The sequence below is a fragment of the Danio rerio genome, chromosome 4 (assembly GCF_052040795.2).
Source record: "Danio rerio strain M-AB ecotype USA chromosome 4, GRCz13ab, whole genome shotgun sequence".
NCBI lineage: Eukaryota > Metazoa > Chordata > Actinopteri > Cypriniformes > Danionidae > Danio > Danio rerio.
The window spans coordinates 80,542,754-80,569,781 of NC_141024.2; the positions used below are offsets into that span (position 1 = coordinate 80,542,754).

Genomic DNA, 27,028 nt, shown 5'->3' on the forward strand with positions numbered 1-27,028 from the left:
TTCCAGATTTACATGTATGTGTGCTGTTGTGAAAAATAAGACATTAGAGTTAAACCGAACTTTTCTAATTAACTAAAATAAGTTATCATTATAAGTATGCTTCTAAGTATATACAGCACATTACTTCATAAACTCATTCAGCAGTTGACCAAGTTGAGGCAGTTGCTTTCAGTGAGCAAAATGAGTTCACTTGAGTATTGTGTAAATCAATGTAGTCCATGTATTTTTACAGCAACATACTGTAAAATAACAGTACATTGCTGGCAACTGCAGCTGCCAGTATTTTACTGTTTTTTAACGGGACAATTTTTAACAGTGTAGACCAAATATCGACGTGGTTGTTTTGCCCGTCAGATTTGGTCCACATTTAGCCCAGTATCAGACTTGAACATATGGTTAAAAAGAATTACATAAGTTCCTTACAAAATGTTTTACATCTATTGCTTTTTTTCCAGTCCAATGTAGAATGCAAAATATATTTATATAGCAATTTAGTGCCATTACATTTCAATAATGGCAAACAAATAACGACGTTACTGCTGTTAACTCCTTCTCTATTTTCCCTTCTGCTTCATGCACTGATGCATATACTTTTCATTTAAGTTGATTTATTAATAAGGCAAAAGATTGTAACAAATAATGTAAATTTAAATTTGAAGTATATCAACGTAAAAAAATAGATTAAATAAAATAGGGTAGAAAAAAACAAAATCGTAATACACTTTATAATGCCATTTTCTTTTATGATTTAATCTATTTATCTTATTATTAATAAATCATAAATGTACTATAATCCTATTTGCTGTAACAATAGGCTAAACAGGATGCTCATCAATACATATTTTTACAAATAAATTATAAGGTTAAATTATTTTACAAGTTATTAATTTCTACATCAATATAAAAACCAATACCTTCATTCCTTCTTACCTCGGGGGAGCTTTTTCATATTGCCCACTCACCAGACAACAACAATACAACATTTTTTTGTGATGTGTTTCATAGTTGAGAAAGCATATAGTGTATTTAAAAACAAAAAACATGGTTTTAAAAACCCAGGCTCTTTTACAATCAATATATTAAAATGAAAAATGTAAATAAAGTATTCTCTTGCTTTGCTTTGATCTTTTCTCTTACTCGCGTTGCTGCGTCCCTGACCTGTGTGAACAATATCGAGAGGTCAGTAAAACTGAACTCATTTCATTATGATTTGAAATCAGTGTAAAGTGCTGTCGATTGACGTGTTGTCCTTTTCCCTTTTAAATATGCCAAATTATCATATGTGATCTCCTCAACTGACAAGGGAAAAACGTCAAAAACATACTAGATGCTTTAAACTGATTACTGCAGTAGTGCAATGCAAAATGGAAAATTTAGGATTCAATAATGAATTTTAAATAAATATTTAAATAATTTTAGTTTTAGAGTGCAGGTCGATGCACACACATAGGCATAGAGCGCTATGATAATGCTAAATGATCATATATATTTTCTACAACCAACAAGTAGAATAATATGCAAAGATTTGCTATTCAAAAATTTGTTCATAATATAAAAAATACTGATGTCCATTGGCTCTAGTGCATTAAATAATAATTAATAATAACATTAAGATTTTTTTATCACAAAATATAGAAAATGGTATGTTGATATTTATTGAAGGTATCATTTCAATGTTTAAAATTCCAGCATTGTGAAAAACTAGTTACAATTATTGTAAATTTTATTATATCCATTAAAAACAATATGGGGGATTCTATATATGTTTGACATTAAAAGTAAATGTAAATTATATTAGAATTAAAGCTCTTTAAAACTGCAATTGTTTCCAGTATCTTATTTAGTTTTTATAATTCAGCTTTTGCCAATCATAAATGATTAAATGTTTTAATTTAGGGAATACAAAGATTTTTTTTTATTGTTTGTAAACTTACAATATGGATGAATTTAGTAATGTGTAAAAATAACACTAAATCATAGCAAGAAACCTCCTTATGGGTAATTACTAGATTGTAACTGAATTGGCAGTAACAATTTACAATTTTACAATTTCTTTAGCCAAACATTCTACTTGCTATAAATGCTAAGATCACTTGACACTGAAATCAGGATTAAAATATTTTTTTAATTGTCCAATATGTGATTTTTATTAGCAGTATTATAGTTATATGCATATATATTTTTTTAAATAAAAAAATAATTATAATTCTATATATTCTATTTATATTCTAATATCATACAAATAATATAAATAAATAAATAAATAATGAGGCTATTTATTATAAAATGAAATGTAATATTTATTATTTTTTAGAAATGAAAAAAATCATACTTTGATAATAATAATAATTTGATAATAATAATAATATAAATAATTATGATTGTTATTATTATTTTATATTATCATTATTATTATTAATAATAATAATATTAATAATAATAATAATAACAATAATAATATTGTTGTTGTTGTTGTTGTATTTGTTATTATTAGGATTTTTTTAAGTCTATTTTTACAATTTCATACATGTAAACCACTGCAGAAAGTTCTAACCGGCAGGCCCATTTCATATACAGTACATACTTAATAAATAACTTACTATAAATTAAAAGAATTAACGTATGCTTTTTGTTTTCACAAGCTTTGGAGATGTAACATAAATTCCGCTTTTTAATAAAAGGTCACCTATAGCTTTCGCCATGAGGCTGTGTTCAAAATGACATCAGTGTTTTTAAAGTGTACTGCAAAGGGAGCATAATTGTAAACATGAAGATCGCTAAAACTGAGTTGTAAAAATAGTTTGAAAGCAAATTACACCCAAGAAAGATGATCTTAATGCTTTTTTTATATTCAATAATTCCAACTTTGAATGTTAGAATGTTCTAAATGAATAGACCGTAGGGGGGATAAGTGGCAATAGAACACAGCCAGGAACTCTTCTGCGCGAGTCAGCGTGACGTGCGTGCGCGGGCTCATCATTTGAATTAAATAACGGACACAAGCAACGGGCGGAACGGTAATCAAAGGTAAGTAAGTTACGATATTCGACGTTTCACATGTTTTATTTGTCGTTTTACTTATAATTTATGTTGAATTGAACTTTAGATGTGTAACGTTTTACATTATAATAATTTTTTAATGAACACTTAACCACTTTATACGTTTTTATGTCGCCCTAGTGACGAGGTCATTGACAACAGCTAATGAATAATAGCTGTTTTGGTTATTTATTTGGCGATTTCAGCAAAATTACTTAATTTTATGTCTTCATTGCTTTCTAATCTTTGTAAAAATATAAGATGATCTGTTAAATCGACTTGGAATGAGCAAAAAATATTGCTCCGGCTATAACGTTAAAGGCTAACTTAACGTTATAAGAATTAAGCACTTCGCAAATAGCATTAATGGTGCTTATCATCGAGCTAACATTTTTTAACATGTAATAATCCTAACAAAGTGAATCGCTGTCGGTTCACGGTTTTGTTGCTCTGTTTGTAAATTGAGTGATGGTCTCCTCGCCAGAGAAGCTAGCAGCATTCAATGGGGAAGCTTTGCCATTTCGTAAGTTGTCTAACGTTACCCTATCGCTAGTCAAGTTAATTCTTTGTGGTTTTATTCTTTTCTGATTTCCTTTGTTCACAAACCATGCTTGTCTGTTTTTTTCTGATTGCTGTGCTATGTTCTGGTGTAAGTTTTTTTTTCCTGTTTATTAAAAATAATTTTGTCTACATCCTTCTCTTTCGATTCACGTTAATGCAGTTTACTCATAAAAGTATCTTTAAAAATGTTTGTAAACGCATTCATTTTTTTTTATTATATCATGAAGCTTTTTATAATTTCACAAGGAAATGCAATCCAAACAAGATCATTGGATTTCTCACAAAATACCATGCAACTTAATATACTGAGTGAGGAGTCAAAATTGTGGCTAGTTTATGGTACAGATACTGTGGATTGGACATTTATATTAATGGAATTGTACTTTGTAATAGTAGATACCAGGTGAGATGTCATACTGATTAACATGTTATTTTTCTTATAACTTTTTAATGGCAGTTTCGCTGGAATCTCCAATTGAAAACATCATCGTGTGCGCTTAGACTTCTGTTCCAGTTCTGACTACACCACACTCTGCTTATGTTGATCACTGACTACTATGTTCTCTGAAGGTATTCATTCATTCTTTTATTCATTCAGTCATTTATCCATTTTCTTTTCGGCTTAGTGCCTTTATTAATCTGGGGTCACCACAGCGGAATGAACCGCCAACTTATCCAGCACGTTTTTATGCAGCGGATGCCCTTCCAGCCTCAATCCATCTCTGGGAAACATCCACACTCATTCACTACGGACAATTTTAGCCTACCCAATTTACTTGTACCGCATATCTTTGGACAGTGGGGGAAACCGGAGCACCTGGAGGAAACCCACGCAAACTCCACACAGAGACGCCAACTGACCCAGCCAAGGCTCGAACCAACGACCTTCTTGCTGTGAGGCGCCACTGCAGCGCAGAATCTGAAGGTATTACTGTAGTAAAACAACAGCACCCATGACGGTAACGCTTTCTTTTACAATCCGCAAAGTACCCCTACAGTGAAATAACGGCGTGCTTTTCTGTACATATAGTGTACCTACACTGTAAAAAATTGCTGTTAAAAAACGGTCAGATTCTACGGTAAAATAATGTTTTTTCACTAAAACAGTAATATTCTGTTAAAAACAGTGCTTTCTGGGTAACATTTTTGTTTTCGAGAAAGTAACCAACTGCAGAAAACTGTGAGCTAACAGAGTTCAGATTCGATGTTTTGAAGTCTGTGTTTGAAATCACACTTTGTGCCCTTGTTCACTATTTCATACACTAGTTAACTAATATAGTTCACCTGACAGAGTTAATGAACACTAATGAGTGAATTCAGACACTGATGAACACCTGCTGTTAATAATTACAATTACTGAAGAAAATAAACAAGAAACACAAACAGTGACTTGAGTTACAACATTAAATAAAATAAAATAAAATAAAACACCTTCAGTCTCAGCAGAGGATCATTAAACAACTCCACAAACAACAGCAGACACACACTTATTACTGACTGATTTGACTTCCATACTATTCTCATTGAGATCCAACAGAAATTAAGGTGTTTTTTGTGTCACCGTAATGGAGTGAGGGGCTGATTTAGTTGGGTTCTTCACCCTTGAACTCTTTTAAGAAGACTTTCCATCTACTTGAATACAGAGTTTACAAAACGTTTGTACTATAGCAATAAAGTTGGGAAGTCAATAAATAGAGAAATCTATTTGTCTGAAATTAGTTCTGATAAATGTGTTGGTATAAATCTGGATGAAGGGCCTCATGCAATAGATTTTATGCTTAGTTACAGGTATTAATTTAATTAATGAGAAGTGGAAACAGAAAACTCCGTAATTACTTAACAGTTAAGTTATGACAAATACACACTCAGACCTCATGAATCTGACCTTGTATCTCAACAATGGTAACATCTCAAATGTTTCATGCAATGCATGCTGGGAGTGGCACTGTACAAATATCCCAGCATGCATTTCGGTATAAATAAATGTTGTATAATGGTCTCACAGTTTTCTTTATTTGTGTTTGATTCTGCTGTTGTTTATGTTTAGACTTTCAGTTGCCTGTTTGTGAGTTAAACTGTTAATTTTGTTTTCACCATTATTGAGGTTCATATGCTGATTATTGATGTCTCTTTGAGTGTGATTTACACCATAGAGCAGTGTTATTGTCCAAGGTATTCTTAAAAACTTCCAGAAATCATTGCCATATATATACATATAATGTAAAACAATAGATTTAACATTGAATAGGAGCAGTAAATTTTATTATACTAAATGAGAACAGACTCTGCCATTTAATGGCAACATGAACATCACCAGATCTTATTTAGGTTTTTGGCTGGCTTGCCACAACAAAGGAGCTTTTTAAACAAAGTTCTTAACAATTGCAGCAGCCACGATATATAAATGATAAAAATGACAGGGCTGAGAGCCCAACTAAAGCAAACTCTGTTCTCCATGATGGTGACGTAAAACTTTCACTTTTTCTCAAGAAGAACTTTAGTAAATGTTATACAAAAATACATGTGTTAAGTAATAAGTGTAGCTGGTGATGATGTTTGTAGAGTTGTTTAATCATCCGCTGATCATTTAAATGATTTAATCATTTGTTGTTCTTCAGGTTATTTCATTATAAAGCTGTGACTAAAGTTTTGTTTGTTCAGTTCTTGTTTTTTCCCTTCAGTATTTCTTCATTTGTTCATTGTTAATCCTCAATTATCATTTAATTAGTCAGTTAATTAATGAATTTACTTCAGCTTTGCTCCATGTTTCTTGAACACTCAGTAGTGTGGACACTTCAATAAAAACTGAAGTATATGCTCTGGGGTTTAAAGGGTTAAAGGTGTGAGAGGTAAAAACACAGTGTAAAAATGTATTTTAACAGTAATATACTGTTAATTTACACTACGGAAATAGACTGTAAAAAAACAGTATATTGCTGGCAACCACAGCTGCCAGTAGATTACTGTTAAATCAAGGAAAAAACAGTATTTTACTGTAAGACCTGAAGCTAATTTCTTCTGTCTGTCACCGTTGTGGAGGAGAGTAGAGCCAGTGTATGAGTTAAAGATGAACAATGAGCTGCTGATGTTATTCTGCATGTTTCTCTGTTTAAAGACAGCGGCTGTTTAGTTGCTGATGCAGTCAGAATCTCTCTGGTGATTCCAGATTTACATGTATGTGTGCTGTTGTGAAAAATAAGACATTAGAGTTAAACCAAACTTTTCTAATTAACTAAAATAAGTTATCATTATAAGTATGCTTCTAAGCATATATAGCACATTACTTCATAAACTCATTCAGCAGTTGACCAAGTTGAGGCAGTGAGTTCAGTGAGTTCAGGAAATGAGTTCACTTGAGTATTGTGTAAATCAATGTAGTCCATGTATTTTTACAGCAACATACTGTAAAATAACAGTACATTGCTGGCAACTGCAGCTGCCAGTATTTTACTGTTTTTTAACGGGACAATTTTTAACAGTGTACGCAAACGTTAATTTTATGTACAGAAAAGTACACCGTTATTTCACTGTACTTACGAGGTAGATTTCATGCTGAATATCTGGTTGTTACCCCCTTATTACCCAAGCATTACAGTTTGTTCCCTTACCTACACATACCTACACATACGTTCATTATACTTATACAATACGTACTGAAAAGTACACGGTAATTTCACTGTACCTATGCGGTACTTTGCGGGTTGTAAAAGAAAGTTTTACCTACATTATAAACATTATATATATATATATATATATATATATATATATATATATATATATATATATATATATATATCCAAAGTAATTGTCTTAAAACCATGCACATTTGAATTTTAATGAGAATGAGAATTAGATTTTTACTTGTCCTGCCAACTTTTTCTCTGGCCTACCAAAAAAATATAAAAGATAATTTTAAGCCATTAATTAAGATAAGTTTTTAACCACATGTTTAAAATTGTGTATCAAAAGAAGACAAATGTATACTAGTTGTCCATATATTAACTTTTTTTATTCAGTAATATAACTTTTTTAACAATTTAGATTTTAATGAAGGTTGAAGGTTCCAGATTACCAGTTAACTATTCATAAATTGGGAGTCTTATTCAATTATACTTGAACCGTATTAGTAAAAAGAGTGTTACTGAACAGTACTTATATTGTTTTTTACCTTTACAAATTGTCAGTAGTCAGCACATGCTCTATTAGGGAGATTGTTAGTTGTATAAATCAAAAGCATCATGTTTTTTAGCACTGTGGTATGAGCTTGGTGAAATGATCTTTAATTTGATATTAATAATCTGTTATTGACTTATTAAAGTGAATGCTTGCAAAAAAAAAAAATTATCAGCAGAACTTTGGGTGTAATCAAGAGATTCTGGTGACTCATAAAATTAAGATGGAGAGCAGGAAATAAAAAATATGAATGTGAGACATAAAGGAAATCTGCATTTTTTTAATTGATACTATAATACAAAGGAGAAATAAGTTTTCTACTGAACTGAAATATATTTTCTGCCATTGACGTAACAACTGTAAGCTACTCGCATGAAAAAACTATAGTAAAAATATGTTTTTGAACCATACTACAGTTTATTGCTAATATATATATATATATATATATATATATATATATATATATATATATATATATATATATATATATATATATATATATATAATTTGTTTTTCACGCTAATAATGTTATCTTTCAGATCATCATCCTCATCATGATCATCATTGGTATTATTAATATTATGATTAAATTAGGATTTTTTTCATTTCCTAATATATAATAAAAAATACATTTTATAATAAACAGCCTCATTATTCATTTATTCATATGATTAATATATGAATATAGAATACGTGTTAGCTTTTGTAAGTGATTTGATTTAGTATATGTCACATTCTCAATATTATTAGTCAGTAATATATATGTCAGTTAATATAAAAAGCGAGTGCATGTTTTTGGCAAAACTAATATTTTTAGTATTTTTATTTTAAATGCGTGCTTGTAAAACAATATTATTTGCACAAATAAATGATGGGGTTCTTCTTTTAAAAAAGTAGTTTCTCCCCGTTTAAAACATATGGGCCTTTTACGATATAACTAACGTGGTTCAAGAGATGGGTAAGCGACAGAGAATTTTGGGAAACATTCGTCACTACATAGTTCTTTCCCCAAACAATGCATCGTATGATAGTGCAGTGGTGAGTTGTTTGAGAAACGCAGCCCTGCTGGTGTGTTATGAATTGCATGTTTAAAATGACTGAGACATTTATTGGCGGTGTAACCATTAAGCTTAAATAGGCTGAGCATATTTTTATTAATATTAAAACACATTAATAAAAACTAGCCACCCTTTGATTTTTTTTTCGTTTCTGTATATTTTTATCAAACAAAAAATGCAATGAATTGTTTATTTTGGTTTTCATTTTATTAGAATAAATATAATTATTAGGCGACACAACTTCTACACTGGCTCTTGCATTTTTACATATCCTACAGAAAGACTTTTTTGGCTCAAAGACATATGCCTGTTAATTTCAGCGCTGTATTTTGACAGATTTCGCAAAAGCTTCAGCTATTCTACCTGTCAGCTGGTACCGTTTTGGGACTGTGTGGCGTCTGTATCAAGTGTCTGGATGACAGCGAGAGAGAACGAGATGAGATCAGACCCCAGATTCGATGTGTGGCCTCATGTCAAAGTTACTTTACTGCATTTTTTTAAAAATATTGGCTCATCTAAATTAACTTTTCGTTCGATTAAAAGCCGAAATATTGCCAGACAGACAAAGCAACTTTCTGTTCAGTGATAACATACGCACACACACAGAATACACTCTTGTCGGCCTATTCATTATTGATTTTTTAACAATAAACGCATAATAAACAAGTGCAAAACAGAAGAGCTGAACTTCGGAAAAAGTAATCACTGCGGATGCCGCAATGGTTGCTTTGTTTCTCTGCAGTTGGCTAGGCTTATTAATGGCGCTGCATTGCTTCATCACTCGTTTTAATAAAAAAGATTATTTATTATTTAAAATTGTAAGATGATGGTCGCGTGATTTTTAAAATGAGAGTATGCATTGCGGATTTATGGCTATTGATCTTATCTACCGGCGACCCACCCAGAGTTAAACATCAAGTATAGGTGCGTTAAAGGTGCATGTATAAATTAGTTGTGTTGCCCCCAGATTCTGCAAATAAATCATATGAATAAATAAATACTAGGCGATTTATTATAAAATGAAATTTAATATTTATTATATATTATGAAATTTAAAAATAATAATTCAATAATACTAATGATGATAATGATGATAATAACTATTATTTTTATTTTTGTGTATTAGAAGTGAAGAAAAAAACATAATTTAATAATAATATTAATGATGATGATGGAGATTCTTGTTGTTGTTGTTGTTGTTGTTGTTGTTGTTGTTGTTATTATTATTAATAATAATAATAAGTAGGGTATTGTTTATTTATTTTTAGAAAAGTCTACTTTTACAATTTGACACTTGTAAACCAGAGCAGAAAGTTCTAACCGGCAGGCCCATGTCATATGCAGTACAGATATTTAATAAATAACCTACTATAAATTAAAATAATTCACGCATGCTTTTTGTTTTCACAAGCTTTGGAAATGTAACATAAATTCCGCTTTTAAATAATAGGTCACCTATAGCTTTCACTTGAGGCTGTGTTCAAAATGACATCAGTGTTTTTAAAGTGCACTGCAAAGGGAGCACAACTGTAAATATGAAGATCGCTAAAACTAAACTGTAAATATAGGTAAAAAGCAAATTACACCTAAGAGAGATGATCTTAATGCTTTTTTATTTTTAATCATTCAATGTTTAAATGTTATATTGTTCTAAATGAATAGGGCATAGGGGGATAAGTAAAAACTTAAAATTCTTTCTGTCATTAATTACAAACTCTCCCGTCGTTCCAACCTTTAGAACACACATTTAAATATTTTAAAATATATGATATATATATATATATATACACTGTAAAAAATTGCTGTTAAAAAACGGTCAGATTCTTCAGTAAAATAATGTTTTTTCACTAAAACAGTAATATTCTGTTAAAAACAGTGCTTTCTAAATAACATTTTTGTTTTCGAGAAAGTAACCAACTGCAGAAAACTGAGCTAACAGAGTTCAGATTCGATGTTTTGAAGTCTGTGTTTGAAATCACACTTTGTGTCCTTGTTCACTATTTCATACACTAGTTAACTAATATAGTTCACCTGACAGAGTTAATGAACACTAATGAGTGAATTCAGACACTGATGAACACCTGCTGTTAATAATCACAATTACTGAAGAAAATAAACAAGAAATACAGTGACTTGAGTTACAACATTAAATAAAATCAAATAAAATAAAACAGCTTCAGCCTCAGCAGAGGATCATTAAACAACTCCACAAACAACAGCAGACACACACTTATTACTGACTGATTTGACTTCCATACAATTCTCAATGAGATCCAACAGAAATTAAGGCGTTTTTTTATGTCACCGTAATGGAGTGAGGGGCTGATTTAGTTGGGCTCTTCACCCTTGAACTCGTTCAATAAGACTTTCCAATTGCTGTAATACAGAGTTTACAAAACGTTGGAACCATAGCAATAAAGTTGGGAAGTCAATAAATAGAGAAATCTATTTGTCTGAAATTAATTCTTATAAATGTTTTGTTATATATCTGGAAGAAGGGCCTCATGCAATAGATTTTATGCTTAGATGCAGGTATTAATTTAATTAATGAGAAGTGGAAACAGAAAAGATACCTCTGTAATTACTTATCAGTTAAGAAAAAACATACAAAAACAGTTCAGTTATGACAAATACACACTCAGACCTCATGAATCTGACCTTGTATCTCAACAATGGTAACATCTCAAATGTTTCATGCTGCAATGCATGCTGGGAGGGGCACGGTACAAATATCCCAGCATGCATTGCGGTATAAATAAATGTTGTATAATGGTCTTACAGTTTTCTTTATTTGTGTTTGATTCTGCTTTTGTTTATGTTTAGACTTTCAGTTGCCTGTTTAGTTAAACTGTTAATTTTGTTAGTTGTCACCATTATTGAGGTTCATATGCTGATTATTGATGTCTCTTTGAGTGCAATTTACACCATAGAGCAGTGTTATTGTCCAAGATATTCTTAAAAACTTCCAGAAATCATTGCCATATATAGACATATAATGTAAAACAATAGATTTATCATTGAATAGGAGCAGTAAATTATATTATACTAAATGAGAACAGACTCTGCCATTTAATAGCAACATGAACATCACCAGATCTTAAGGTTTTTGGCTGGCTTGCCACAACAAAGGAGCTTTTTAAACAAAGTTCTTAACAATTGCAGCAGCCAAGATATATAAATGTTAAAAATGACAGGGCTAAGAGCCCAACTAAAGCAAACTCTGTTCTCCATGATGGTGACGTAAAACTTTCACTTTTTCTCAAGAAGAACTTTAGTAGATGTTATACAACAATACATGTATTAAGTAATAAGTGTAGCTGGTGATGATGTTTGTAGAGTTGTTTAATCATCCGCTGATCATTTAAATGATTTAATCATTTGTTGTTCTTCAGGTTATTTCATTATAAAGCTGTGACTAAAGTTTTGTATGTTCTGTTCTTGTTTTTTCCCTTCACTATTTCTTCATTTATTCATTGTTAATCCTCAATTATCATTTAATTAGTCAGTTAATTAATGAATTTACTTAAGCTTTACTCCATGTTTCTTGAACACTCAGTAGTGTGGACACTTCAATTAAAACTGAAGTATATGCTTTGGGGTTTAAAGGGTTAAAGGTGTGAGAGGTAAAAACACAGTGTAAAATACTGTAAAAAGTAATATACTGTTAATTTACACAACGGAAGTAGACTGTAAAAAAACAGTATATTGCTGGCAACCACAGCTGCCAGTAGATTACCGTTAAATCAAGGAAAAAACAGTATTTTACTGTAAAACCTGAAGCTAATTTCTTCTGTGTGTCACCGTTGTGGAGGAGAGTAGAGCCAGTGTAAGAGTTAAAGATGAACTGCTGATGTTATTCTGCATGTTTTTTTTCTATTTAAAGATAGCGGCTGTTTAGTTGCTGATGCAGTCAGAATCTCTCTGGTGATTCCAGATTTACATGTATGTGTGCTGTTGTGAAAAATAAGACATTAGAGTTTAACCGAACTTTTTTAATTAACTAAAATAAGTTATCATTATAAGTATGCTTCTAAGCATATATAGCACATTACTTCATAAACTCATTCAGCAGTTGACCAAGTTGAGGCAGTTGCTTTCAGTGAGCAAAATGAGTTCAGTTGAGTATTGTGTATATCAATGTAGTCCATGTATTTTTACAGCAACATACTGTAAAATAACAGTACATTGCTGGCAACTGCAGCTGCCAGTATTTTACTGTTTTTTAACGGGACAATTTTTAACAGTGTATATATATATATATAGCAATTAAATTATGAAAATTGTGAGATTAAAGCTAGTCCTATAGTCCAGAGATCCGGTCCCCGCGTCAGGTCAGGTGCGCCCGAAAATAAAACGTGGACACGGCGATGGAGGCGCACTCAACTCACAAGGGAGAAAAGTGGGTGACATGAGACGATCAGCTTAATTAATTACATGTTTTGGTCAACTAAATCTTTAAACACAACTCTCTTGAGCTCTAAAAGGAAGAAACGCAGAAGAAATTTGCTGTTAAATAAATTTTAGCAGAGACTCAACTGCCAGTCATTTTCACATTAGTTGTTCGGGAAGATGTAGCCTAATAAAATGTTTTAATAAAAATAAATAGTTCACTGCACAGTCCCACAGTAGGCTACACTATAAATATTATTTTAATTTATTCATTATTATTATTATTATTATTATTATTACTATGATTACAATTAAGCTAAATTTGACAACGCATAGCCCTTTGAATGTTTGCTTTCATTTTGACATTGCTAAAAAGCGCACTTTTACAGTTGTGTAGAGAAACATCCCATATGCAGCAGCAGTCTAGGTATAATAAATGCCTTTTGCATTTAAAGATGACCAGCCTGCGAAGTCAAGTTTGCAGTGTTATAAATGGAATAGGTATATAGTGTTTAAGTGCAATTACAGCGGATCAACCGAGAAACCTCTCACAATCTTTTAAAAATGTGTAATTAAGGCTATACTGCTATTTGCTTATGCAAAATTAAACAACATTAAATATATTACAGCATATCGAATTTGTTTTGACTTGTAGCTCATGGCCCTAAAATAAAAATAACCTGAAAACAAGTTATTAAAATTTAAATAACTAAAAATGTTAATTTATTATAAATTAATAAATAAAATGACGGGTAGGCCTAGTAACCTAATGGTTTATGATGGTTTACAAATGACAAGCAGACAATATCACGAAAAAAAAACACTTACGATAGCATAAGATAAATCTTTATTTTTACATTTAAAATGATGAAAAAAGTTTTATAGCCTATTAAGTTGCCTGTTATCCGTGCCAAACAAATTTTCACGGTAATAACTGAATTTAGGCATATTTTTTAGGTATTTTTCTGGCTACACTAATGCCTTAAAATGTAACGAAGTAATTGTTTTGAATGACATTAGGGTAACATTTAGCTTTTCCCTAACACTGATGTTGGTTGGATAATAGGCTCCGCAAAGCGGGATGACTCGGTTAAGCTGATTTATATTTATTTACCGGTTATACGAATAGTCTGATCGTGGGTCAGCTTGCATGTGTGGGCATAATTTGACGTCTTTACCTAAAACTTTAAACATTCATATGCCTGCTATTTGAAATAAAATTGAAATAAATAAGGAGAAAAACATATGATTTAAAGCACTCGTTTGGCACTGAAGCCATGATCCGTCTGCATTAATAAGCGGTATCGTTGCATTACCATCATTAATAAAATCAGTAATAGCGACAATGTGCATATTAATATTACTATTAAAACGTATAATACTGCCTTAGGTCAGTAACAAAGTAAAGGAATAATAAATGTGAATAAATAGCCTAAATGAAAGGAACAAGAGAGACCAAAATCAGCCACCAGGTCTAGTGCCCCCCTATGGATTAAAAATGCCCCCTCAGTTCTGATTCCTGGCGCCGGGCCTGGATGTGAGTCTAGTTACCTGCATGAAAAACAGGTAGTAATAGAAACTTTTTTTTATTACGTGTTTGAGGCCATATTTGACTACAAATGTGCAGTCAGTAGGCTACTTCAACTTTTACCAGAGTTGTTTTAAGCATCAGTATCACTTTTTCTTGAGTAGGATGTGTGTATTTTGCCATCTCTTTCCATTTCTTAAAAATAAATAATAATACAATAAAAAGTATGGTTAAATTAACTGAAATGTGTCCTTAAACAAAAACGTGTGTATCATGCAGTCAAAATAGCATTTATTATTTGAATGTCACGTTAATTTTCTTAAAATAACACATAAGGATGTGCATTATATCAACTAAAACAGAGTTTTTCTTTGTTATAGCAGGTGCAGCCAAACTGCGACACAACAGCCACCGAATTTACAGGGCCTTGAGAGATCACCTGTACGGTGTGGCGGTGGCAGACGCAGAGCTGAAAACACTATCTGATGCTTTTGTTGTTGTTAATGTTAAATTGACCAATACATGTTTTGTCATTACTTTTGTCTGCAAATATTAGGCTAATAAATAATATTTTTAAACAAAATGTTGAATTTCTGAATTATGTGAATTTTCTAAAACGTTTATAAAGGTATTTCTCACAACCAGATTTCGACTTAAAATTGACGTATTTTCGACGACATGAAAAAGACGTCTTTTCACCTTTCACTTTCCCACCTGTTTTCCACGTTGTTTGGACGTCTTACAATTACGTCTTTTCGACGACATGAAAAAGACGTCTTTTCACCTTTCACATTCCCACCTGTTTTCCACGTTGTTTGGACGTCTTACAATTACGTCTTTTCGACGACGTTAAAAAGACGTAGTTTCGTCTTTCACTTTCCCACCTGTTTTCCACGTTGTTTGGACGTCTGACAAAGTCGTCTTTTCGACGTCTTTTCGACGAACTATTGCTGGGTGGGGGATGTGATGGCATGGTTCTGCATCCTATTTGAATGTGAAGATGTATAAAAATCAAAGAGGGGTGACTCAGTGACGCAGTGGGTATTGCTGTCGCCTCACAGCAAGAAGGTCGCTGGTTTGAGCCATGGCTGGGTCAGTTGGCATTTCTGTGTGGAGTTTGCATGTTCTCCCTGAGTTAGTGTGGGTTTCCTCTGCTTGCTCCGGTTTCCCCCACAGTCCAAAGACATGCGGTACAGGTGAATTGGGTAAGCTAAATTGTCTGTAGTGTATGAGTGTGAGTGGGTGTGTATGGATATTTACCAGGGATGGGTTGCGGCTGGAAGGGCATCCGCTGCGTAAAACATGTGCTGGAAAAGTTGGCGGTTCGTTCCGCTGTGGCAACCCTAAATTAATAAAGGGACTAGGCAGAAAAGAAGATGAATGTATGAAATCAAAGACTCTAATATAGGGCTAATCAATTCATTTAGTCATTTTCTTTTAATTTAACTCTGTTTGGTTTCTCAAACACTTCATTACTTTCTCTTTCACACACTCAGTTTTAGTCATTCACTGATTATCCTTCACTCAAACATTCATAATCTGTTTTTAATAAAAAAAATTCACATTTTATAACAATTGCAGACAGATCTGTTTCCATCAAGAGTAGTACACAGTTCAGATTAAACATTATTGGACATACAGTGCTCAGTGTAACGGTTAAAATAATGTTTAATTGTCTTTCACCAAAATGGGTTATTTTGTTTATTTTGTGGTTGTTGAGAGACCTCTTGTGGCAACAGTGTTTGATTGTTTCTCTTACCTTTCACCTGCAAAGCCCCGCCTACAGCTGAAAATGGTTGCTGAATACAGAAAGGCGGTAGGTAAAATGTGCTCCACCTAAATGTGACAAATTTTGTATTTTAACACATATTAATAACACATACAAGCCCAATATGAACATTAAGTGATGTTTTAGATCAAATCTGTCGAATGATTGCCGTGTGTGACAAACTTTGTGTGGTTTAATTTGCTCATGCTATGTGTAGCTGGAATGATGACATTAGTATGTGCAGGGGTGATTTCTTACTATTTGTTTGGTTTTTTTTTAGATGCATGTTTAAATGCATACTGTTGCCAGAGGATGTATATTTCTGTTACAGGTATGTTGAACTTTTGTAAATAAATAATGTTTTGCTAAAATGACTTTATGTGGCAACACAGCAGAAAATGGTTGCTGAATACAGAAAGGCAATGCATGTTTAAATGCATACTGTTGCCAGAGGATGTATATTTCTGTTACAGAATAAACAACGCAGAACGCAGTTCTCTGTGTCCGCCTGAGTGATTTGTGTCATCAGGAAGAAAAGCGTTACATCAGCACTCATTCTTTTTTGGCTTAGTCCCTTTATTAATCTGGGGTTACCACAACAGAACGAACCACCAACTTATCCAGCATATGTTTTACGCAGCGGATGCCCTTCCATCATGGGAAACACATATACTCATTCACACATATACACTAAGGACAATTTTGCTTACCCAATTCACCTATACCACATGTGTTTGAACTTGTAGGGGAAACCGGAGAAAACCCAGACCAACACGGGGAGAACATGCAAACTCCACACAGAAATGCGCCAACTGATCCAGGTGGTTCATCTTACCTCTGGTCTAATTTTATTCATTAATTTTTTCATTCATTTTCTTAGTCCCTTTATTAATCCGGGGTCGCCACAGCAGAATGAACCGCCAACTTATCCAGCAAGTTTTTACTCAGCGGATGCCCTTCCAGCCGCAACCCATCTCTGGGAAACATCCATACACATTCACACACACACAATGGATAATTTAGCCCACCCAATTCACCTGTACCGCATGTCTTTGGACTGTGGGGTAAACCAGAGCACCCAGAGGAAACCCACACGGAAACCCAAACTCCACAAAGAAACGCCAACTGAGCCGAGGTTCGAACCAGCAACCTTCTTGCTGTAATGCGACAGCACTACCTACTGCGCCACTGCCTCGGTCTAATTTTACATACCCCAAAATAAAAGTGATATATTTTTAACTTCAATAATGAACCTGTTAAAAGGTTTACACTGGTTAAATTACTTTTAAAACACATTGTCCTTACCACCCTGTCACAGTGAACAACCCCGTTACAGCAGATGCCACACTGTCATTTTCATAAAAGGTTTATGAAAAGGAAATGAAATGTTACATAAATGAATGTTGAATGATGTTCTTGCTGTGTAGATTTAATGAATAAAAATGGAACTTGATTTGTATTTTTTTAGTTTGTTTTTTCAGTGAAAACAATGAGGCAATTGAGATGTCAAATTTATTTTTAAAGTAAAAATTTTTATAATAAAAAAAGTAATTAAACTACAGACTTTTTATTGATAGCTGCATAAAAGAGGACATTTTATTATTTGGAAAACATTTAAAATTAAAAAGCAATTCGTTTTTTTACTACTGTTATATACATATTGTGCGTAACAATGTGGTACAAGAGAGGCTCTCTTGCCTAAAGAAACGCAACAATTAATAAGGATTTTGAGCCTGAGGTGGGAAAATAGCTGTTTTGGAGGGTTAAGATATCTTGCAAGTTGTAGTTTTTTTTTAATTTTTTGTACTTAATGAGAATTTAGAAAATTGCAATGTGGAAATGGCACCCTTTCATATGAATTGTCGTCTCTTATTATCTGTATTCTACGTTTCTTGCCATTCTTTAGCAATATCTTCAGTAATACTATTTAACTTTACCTTTACTTTAAGAAGCATTAAGGGTAGTACACATAAAAATTACAATTCTGTCATTTACTTATCCTCTACTTGATCCAAACCTGTTTGAGTTTCTTCTGCTGAATGCAAATGAAGATATACTGAAGAATACAGCGGCAAAAAACAGCAACTATGGTTCAACGGCACAAAGTGTTCTTGGGGCTCCATTACAATTGAACCACTTGTTTTTGGTTCCTTTTCTGGACTTTAAGCATCTCGGGACTCTCAGATTTCATCTAAAAAGTCTTCATTTGTGTTCTGAAGATGAGCAAAGTTCTCAGGGGATTGAAACAGGTGGTGGACAAAGCCTGAGTGCCTAGACTGCACTAAAACCCTAAATATAGCCTATGAAGTTGTAGAAATAGGAAAGTAGATGTCATAATTACAGGGATGAGATTTGGATATTAATAGTAGTGTGTTTTAGACCTGCAAGTCATTATAAAGTGGATTAAAAAAAGTTTTTCAAAATTGTCGTAAAAAAGTTTAGATTAAAGGTTTTGATCAACTTCAAATACTGTTTATCTGTGCCTCTCTAGTTGTGTGTGTGTGTGTGTGTGTGTGTGATAGAGAGAGAGAGCAGATATAATGGAAAGTGGAAAACGAGGGAGAAATGTATCAATAAGTCATGACTGCAACAGTAAGTGGCAAAAAAAAGCTAAACAAAAAAGACTTTTATTTTGGCGTGGTGTGTGACGTCATAAGGCTGCGCCGCTCCTACGCTAGAATTCAACTGGAGGAAGGTTTGTGTTTAAAACGTTTACAGAAATATAATCTGATTGATTAAAGCTAAATTATGAACCTGCTGTTTACAATATTATTTAACCCTGTATACAACGTAGTACTATTTTACTCACAGTAATGAAGGTCTATTGTTTGAATAAGTTAACAGAAATGTGTGTAATACATATTTTAATGACCTTTTCCTTTACCTGATTTCTTTTTGTTAATGACTCTCATATAAAGAAACTGTTGAAGCAAGTGTTGAAGAGAAGTTATTTTGTTTTGTTTTAAACAGGAGATTTTTATTGTTTTGTTCATTTTAAACAGAATAAAGTGTCCAAACACAGAGAAAAACTCCTGCTGAAGCGACTGATCTCCACACTGTTATAAAGATGGCGTTTATTAAAGAGGAGAGTGAAGATGTGAAGATTAAAGAAACATTCACAGTCAAACAGGAAGATCTGCAGGAACAAACAGGTTGGTTTTCATTCTCAAAGACCAACTCAGTCATTTGATCCTCATTCAGATATATTTTAATGATAAGAACACTAATTTAATCCATCTTGCAGTTCTAATTGTGTGCTGCCTAGTTCTCCTTAATTCGCATAAGCACTCATTGAAAGACTGGAACGAGTTTCTTTTGTTACTTCTTCTCATGTCTTTTGTCATTCATTTTATGTATTATTAGTCTCCCATTTTCTTTACCTTCTTAAGGTTATTGCTTTTCTTGTTCTCCTACTGTTTGTAAAGTGTCCTTAAGCACCGGCACTATATAAAATAAATAAAAACAATAAATAAATAAAAAAGTTTAACTGAGCTGAGGATATTTGACTTACAGTATTCCCATAGAACAGGGGTGTCCAAACTACGGCCCGTGGGCCATCTGCGGCCAGCAATCAGTTTTGTGGCGGCCCGCGAGGCTTTTTATAAATATTAATAGAATCTGGCCGCTATACAAAAATAGACGTAATTCAATAAATAACCACCGGGTGTTGCTATTACATGCCTTCAATTAGGCATTACTTCTTGTTATGAAGTAAAACTAACCAACCAAACTGAAGGAAACATAATTGATAATCAAATTTTGGCGAGCCATGGCGCACCAAGAAAAAGGAAAATCAACTGTCAGTGCAAGAAGTTTCAGTCACGTTGGGGCAAATAATTTTTCTTCACAGAGGTCAGCGGGAAATGTATCTGTTTAATTTGCCAGGAATCAGTTGCAGTAATGAAGGAATATAATTTTAAAAGACATTATGAAACAAAGCATCAGGCCTTCAGCTCTTACACTGGTGCCGAATGAGATCAGAAAGTAAAACAATTAGCAGCGCCCTATCAGCTCAACAACAGCAGTTTTTTTGCTATTAAAGTGCAAGAAAATTCTACACTGCACTGCAAAAAAATGTTTTTATTTATTTATATTTTTGTCTTGTTTCAAGTCCAAATATCTAAAAAATCTAAAATAAAGGAGAATTTTCTAATTTGTTTTGAGAAATAAAATGCCAATATTAAGTGAGTTTTTCCTTAAAACAAACAAAAATAATCTGCCAATGGGGTAAGCAAAATAATCTTGTTTTTCCTTTTGACATAAGATTATTTTGCTTACCCCATTGGCAGATTAATTTGCTTTTTTTAAGGAAAAATTTGCATATTAAGGAAACTATTAGCATTTTATTTCTCAAAACAAGACAATTTTTTGAGAATCTTTAGATATTTGGACTCAAAACAAGACAACAAAACATCTAAGTAAGAAAAGCATTTTTTGCAGTTTGGCTAGTTATGAGGTAGCTCAGGTAATCGCACAGCACAGGAAACCCTTCACTGAAGGAGAATTTATAAAGGATGAGTGTTGCAACTGTAATTTGCCCAGAGAAGATTCAAGTTTTTTAAAAACGTAAGTCTTTCTAGAAACACAGTTGGACGACCAAAATAAAATAATTTCTTAATAACATACACGCACACATCCATCCATCCATCCATATATATATATATATATATATATATATATATATATATATATATATATATATACATATATGCGTGTCTGTGTGATGTATGTAAAATTTGGCCCGGGACAACATTTGTTTTTGCATCTGGCCCTCGGCCCAAAAAGTTTGGACACCCCTGCCATAGAAGATATCTGCTATTACAGTGAGGGTGTTGGCTTAGTACTTTCCATTTGCATATGTCACGTTGATCACAATTCCCCTTTTTTCGATAAACTTTATGGGTTTAAAGTTGTTTCTAGAAGTTTTTGCTAGTTCTCACAGATAGTATTTGAGTTAGAATTACATCATTATTATAATAATTACCAGGACTATTTTAAACAGGGTTTCCGCTGGGTCTTAAAATGTCGTAAATTCCAAAATCTAAATTTCAGGCTTTAAAAAGTCCTAAATTTACTGAAATATTGTGTTGTAGGTCCTAAATCTTTTTAAACAAGTCTTCATTTTCCTTTGTTCATGTTTTGCTACCCAATCTGGCCAAAACCCATAAAATCACTAACAATCCATCTCAATAAAACTTTCCACTTTATATTCAAAAAGGTCATTTTAACTCCATTTATCATAATGGTTTAATTATTTACTAATGCACTATGCACTAATTTGAAATCTGCTGAATGAAATGGACACTAAAGTAATTAATTATTATAAAACATTGTACAGTATTCTAAACTATATAATGTTGCTGTGGGACGGCATGAGGGGAAAAAAAATTATAGTGGAACAATAACATTTAGCATTGCACTGACTTCAAGTGGCCAACAAACTAGTCTAAAAATGACTTTTGCTGATTAAGAAATGGATTACAGCATGCTGATGATATGCAAAAAATTGTTAACCCTGGGTCATTCTAAGGGTGCTTTCACACCTACACTTTTGTTTTGGAACGTATCTCGTTTGCCCAGTTAGCGCGGTTTGTTTGGCATGTGTGAAAGGGCAATTGCGCTCTGTTCCGCGCCAAAGTAATCGCTCCGAGATTGCTTGAATGTGGTGGTCTCGGCTCGATTGAAACGAACCCTGGAGCGGTTCGATTGCAGTGAGAAAGCGATCCGATCCGATCCGAGCGCGGTTATATCACAGTGTTTTATGGATATGTAATAGGCTTACGGCTATATGAAGAGAGAGTTATGAATAGGGCGGGAAGTTTCGCGAGTCTCCAGATGCCCGCAAATGAGTGATGATCTCCCGGTAATCTCGCGTCTCCCTCCCGGTCCTCAAATAGGCATCGTCACGCACCCTTCTCACCTCTCCTCACTGCATCTCTCCTCAGACACGTCACGCGTGTGCACCCTGTTAATCACCACCAAACCACCACCTCTCCTGACAGCTTAGCGGGATGCTGCAAAATAAACCCTGACACTGACCAAGGAGAGTTTACTCGCACGTGACTTGTTTTAGCTCTTTTAGTCCGTTTAGAAACTTTGCAGTGTGAAAGCAAACCGCTCCAAGAGCAAAGAGCAACAATGTAACATTTGTAATCTCTGTTTCGGAACAACTGAATCTATTCACAGGTGTGAAAGCACCCTAACTCTGGATAAACAGAATCCTGACCACCGTAAAACAGGAAAAAAAAGAAATTGTCTTTCTCGCCTCATTATGGATTTAGTTTCATCGGCTAGACACCGGCCTCACAGCTCCGTGAATGTCAGTACTGTCACTTATTGTTCTGCGATCGGTAAATGTAGCTTGTGTGAACGCTACTTGACTAAAATAATAGCTTTGCTACACAAAAGCTATTTAATTTAAAAAGTAGTGACGCTACCACCACACTACTGAGAAATGTAGATAAGCTAGTAGCGTCACTACTTGCAGCGACGCTACTGCCCAACACTGTGTGGTGGCAATATTTCTAATGTAGAAATATCTTCATTACTGATAGCCAAAGCTGTTTCAGTAACCAAAGAGGTCTCCAGTGTACAGAACTGCACAATAGGTGATTGGTGCTTATGAGCAGTACTTCACACGGTGTGTTTGGCACCCCTCATATAGTAATCCAGGGCCGTAACACCCATCGGTACCTCGGGTACTCTGATTAGGTTTTGCATATAAATACTTGCGCTTGACACATTTGTTTCAGACTGTTATTTGCCTATTACATTCTAAATGATGTAAATTCTAGTACATAATTTTTTAACTGTACCTTTAGAACCTTATAACAGCAATAAAAGCAGCATCGAAGCAGTCTCCTTTTAGTGATTCCACCTCTTCACGGAGACTGTCAGACTGATCTGGTGTATTAAAAAACTATTGTGGGTTCTGGAACTGAACAATAATGTTGTTCATGATGCTGGACATTCACTGGCACTAGATACTCATCAATTTAAGAGTAAATCTCCCTTCTTTGCCATCCTCTGATGCGTTTAGGTAAAAATTAAATTTTTGCTGTAGAACGCGCAATGCGGACATAAAGAACCTGACTGATATTCTACCGGAACCATGTCAGCAGAGTTCATGCATATCCATAAACTATAACATCTATGTTAAGCGGTTTTGAAACAATTTACATTGTAAAAGCACTAGATAAATAAAGATTAATTGAATTGAATCTGCTTAAATGTGTACACGTTAATGGACCAAACACAATATGATTTGATTTATTTTACATTTACTGTGCATCAAAATTACAGTGTGTGTAGCCAATGTTTCCAGTGTCTTTTCACTTTTCAGCTTTTGATAAGAGTTTTTCAGACTTGATAACAACTAGTGTTTTTTTCAGACCTAATTGAAGAGAATGAGGAGAGTAAAGAGGAGGAACATCATGTCAAAATTGAGGAAAAAAATAATTTACAGACTGATGATATTTTGAAAAGGAGAGACAAGAATCATTTCACCTGCACTCAGTGTGGAAAGAGTTTTGGAAGAAAACACAATCTTAAGATTCACATGAGGATCCACACTGGAGAGAAACCATACACATGCAATCAGTGTGGGAAGAGTTTCAACCAATCATCAAACCTTTATAATCACATGATGATCCACACTGGAGAGAAACCATTCAAATGCACTCAATGTGGGAAAAGTTTTAACCGCTCATCAGACCTTCATCAACATATGAGGATTCACACTGGAGAGAAACCATTCACATGCCCTCAGTGTGGGAAGAGTTTTTACTGCTCATCACACCTTCATCAACACATGAGGATCCACACTGGAGAGAAACCATTCACATGCTCTCAGTGTGGGAAGAGTTTCAGGCAATCATCAAACTTTAAGCAACACATGAGGATCCACACTGAAGAGAAACCATTCACATGCACTCAGTGTGGAAAGAGTTTCAACCAATAATCAAACCTTAATCGACACATGAGGATCCACACTGGAAAGAAACCATTCATGTCTAATCTTCTTGTTTAATCCCGCCCCTTTTCACAGTGGCGTACAACAGAATTTTGCATACTCAATAGTGATGGGAAGCATAAGAGATGAGTTATTTAATAAATCAAATAGTCTTTGTTAATAGTTTTGTAACATATGATGCTGCCAGCATTAGACACTTAAACACTGTTTAATTGTTGTTTATTGTTTTATAAACATTGACTTGAGACTTGAGAATAGAACAGTGCATTTAAAAAAAAAAAAAAATTAAATAAGCTTTAAAACAACATTGTGTGGCTTTACTTGTTGGACTTGGCTTAAGGTTTGTGAGCATTTAAAAACCCAATCTCTGAACTTTTGGTAGGCTGAGTCTGTTTCTTCTTTTGTCATTAGTTGTTGTCGCAGGATAAAAGATGCTAAATGAGTAAATGCAAATGCAAACTATCTTTATACAAATATTAGACCAATACATAAAGTCTGCATAGAAAAACATTATCAAACAAAAATGGGGTATAAAAGAACAAATTACAAATCACTTGTAATTGTAGAATTTAATTAATCTATCCCCTAGCTTAGTGTTTGTTTTCTGATAGCAAGCCAGCAAATAGACAAATCAATATATATATACTAGATATAAACCACATATCCAGTAGGAAAAAAGTAACAATAACTTAGTGAAAATAGGACAGAACTTCTTTTATTTGTTAGAAAATGCTATTTAAGTTCACATTGTTTGATGATTTTATGAAAAGTTTAAAATATAATCATATGATGCAACAAAAATTCAGTTTTACATAAATATTATTGACTGAGGTTCTCGTTGCAGTGTACAGTGGAACTACAGTTTACGATTAGATATGCACATAATAATGTAAGGATGGCTATATCTCTCCATAATATTAAAATCTGCAAACTGTTATGGAACTCCACGCGAGACAAGACCATGAGAATGGTCAGTCACTAAAACAATAAACTTTCTAATGTGAGAAGAAGATCAGCTAGAAAACCAGTTGTTCAGGTTGTCTCGATCATGCATCCTGAGTCGCCCTCTTTGCCCTGGACTTTACCTTCTCCACCAGAGCAGCTCACTCACATTCCACACCGAATGTTTAAATTCTTAATACGGTGTATCTGTGGCTTTTTATTCATGTTTGGTGTGATTTTAAATGTCTCTGTGTGATTGGTAAAGTAATTTCACTGTAATATTTTACAATCTCCTTTATATCAGTTAACTTGGGTTTTGACTTTGATATGATCTTTGCCAGATGCTCCACTCCAGGCAAAATGGTCTTCGCATCAACTCATGACCAGGCAAGAGTCTTGGTGAAGCTTTTATTGTCTTGAATTTAAGATGATTTGAGTATTTAGGCAAAGGGTGCAGAAGTGTCCTTGGGATCCTGTAAACTGGATACCCCATTGCAGGTTGTGAGTCTCTGAGCTCTGCATCAGGACTTATATGCTGCAATGTATTTCTACATGTTCAGGTATTCCTCTTTAACTCTTAAATGTATCTTTGAGTAATTGATGTTGTACAATCTTGATTGGCTTATTTTGTTTAATTATGTGAACTGCAATGGAAAATCTTTTCCTGACAAATAAATGTAAAATTCTTGTTTAACTCTAATATCTCCCGAAATCATTTAAATGTAGTAGATTGTTTAGGCTGACGTTTCCGCAGCCTACAACCAGGATTAGTCATCTATTTAGGCACAATGGATGGAGCATGGGCACAGCATTAGAGACTTGTTGATTTCTGACAATCACTGATGATATAATCTAGGGGTATGATATCATCTAGGGGCTAAATCAAACTTTCTTTAAGTATGAGCAAGCATGGTGCAGCCTATTATTACTTAAAGGAAATTAGCTTATCTGCTAAGAATCGGAACTGGCGATGATATGTCCGTGAGCAGATGAAACTGGCCAGCATACTGACTCTAAGCGACTTTGAGTAAACGATGAAACATTAATTAAATATAAGGATTTATTAGGTTAATCAATCTAAATTAGACCTTATCACAACCTATAAGGTAATCAGCTTGAATTAGATTAATCTAAATCTAAAATTATTATAAATTGGAGACAGATTAAAATTCAGAGCTAGAAACAAATTAAAATAAATTATAACGAACAAAAATATTTCTTTTCACATGTGCTAAAAGGCTTCAACGCATTTAACCTTCACCCTTGCTGTTAGTTCCGTCATGGGACTAATAGATGGACCTTCACATGTGTGTGTATTTATATTGTTTATAACCATAATAGTTCTACAGTTTCTTCTATTTTACTTGTTGATTTCTATTTTATTTAAATAGTGTATTTATTTTGTTAAAGAGCCCATATTATGGTTTTTTGAAAATGCCCTTCCATGTAGTGTGTAACACAGCTCTAAGTGAAGTGAAATATGCAGCTAAGGCTTAAATCTGTAAGTGTACAATGTTTAAAACTGTTGATTCATCAATAAAAGAGTCGACTCATAGTGCTTCAAATGAGTCATCTTGATAACGAGTCATTAGATGTTT

The 27,028-nt window shown here is 33.5% G+C and overlaps 1 protein-coding gene and 2 long non-coding RNA genes across 7 annotated transcripts in view; 2 read left to right on the forward strand and 1 right to left on the reverse strand.

The window, feature by feature from the left end:
• The window catches only part of LOC147845100 (uncharacterized), a 122,631-nt gene extending 111,212 nt beyond the window's left edge, over positions 1–11,419 (reverse strand). Inside the window, exons 1-2 of the long non-coding RNA XR_015483778.2 lie at positions 10,863–11,419; positions 4,636–4,884 (exon numbers count right to left, since the gene is read on the reverse strand). This is a non-coding gene — a long non-coding RNA (uncharacterized LOC147845100). The remainder of the gene's footprint in view (positions 1–4,635; positions 4,885–10,862) is intronic.
• Positions 2,976–15,327, forward strand: LOC137491144 (uncharacterized). 3 transcript variants are annotated; one of them, XR_015483735.1, is made up of 5 exons: positions 2,976–3,027; positions 3,506–3,562; positions 4,058–4,170; positions 4,295–4,525; positions 15,129–15,327. It is a non-coding gene; the product is annotated as an uncharacterized LOC137491144 (long non-coding RNA). The 3 variants fall into 3 exon arrangements; XR_015483737.1 differs by having other exon boundaries at positions 4,400–4,525; positions 15,129–15,323; XR_015483736.1 differs by lacking the exon at positions 3,506–3,562.
• A 1,205-nt stretch (positions 15,328–16,532) lies between these two features.
• Positions 16,533–26,124, forward strand: zgc:173619. Of its 3 annotated transcripts, XM_087245540.2 has the most exons (4): positions 16,533–16,564; positions 16,797–16,847; positions 19,519–19,668; positions 23,908–26,124. In XM_087245540.2, exons 3-4 carry the CDS (start codon positions 19,584–19,586, stop codon positions 24,474–24,476), a joined length of 654 nt encoding a protein of 217 aa, XP_087101666.1. In that variant the 5' UTR covers positions 16,533–16,564; positions 16,797–16,847; positions 19,519–19,583; the 3' UTR covers positions 24,477–26,124. The 3 variants fall into 3 exon arrangements, with proteins under 3 accessions (XP_087101666.1, XP_087101665.1, NP_001103210.2); XM_087245539.2 differs by lacking the exons at positions 16,533–16,564; positions 16,797–16,847 and adding an exon at positions 19,161–19,211; NM_001109740.2 differs by lacking the exons at positions 16,533–16,564; positions 16,797–16,847 and having other exon boundaries at positions 23,908–24,793.
• Positions 26,125–27,028: the final 904 nt, after the last annotated feature.

Excerpts from the sequence above, each read along its gene's own strand:
- zgc:173619 (XM_087245540.2), top strand. The coding sequence starts at position 19,584 with ATGGCGTTTATTAAAGAGGAGAGTGAAGATGTGAAGATTAAAGAAACA. Across the intron at positions 19,669-23,907 it reads AGATCTGCAGGAACAAACAG|ACCTAATTGAAGAGAATGAG; the intron begins GTTGGTTTTCAT and ends TGTTTTTTTCAG.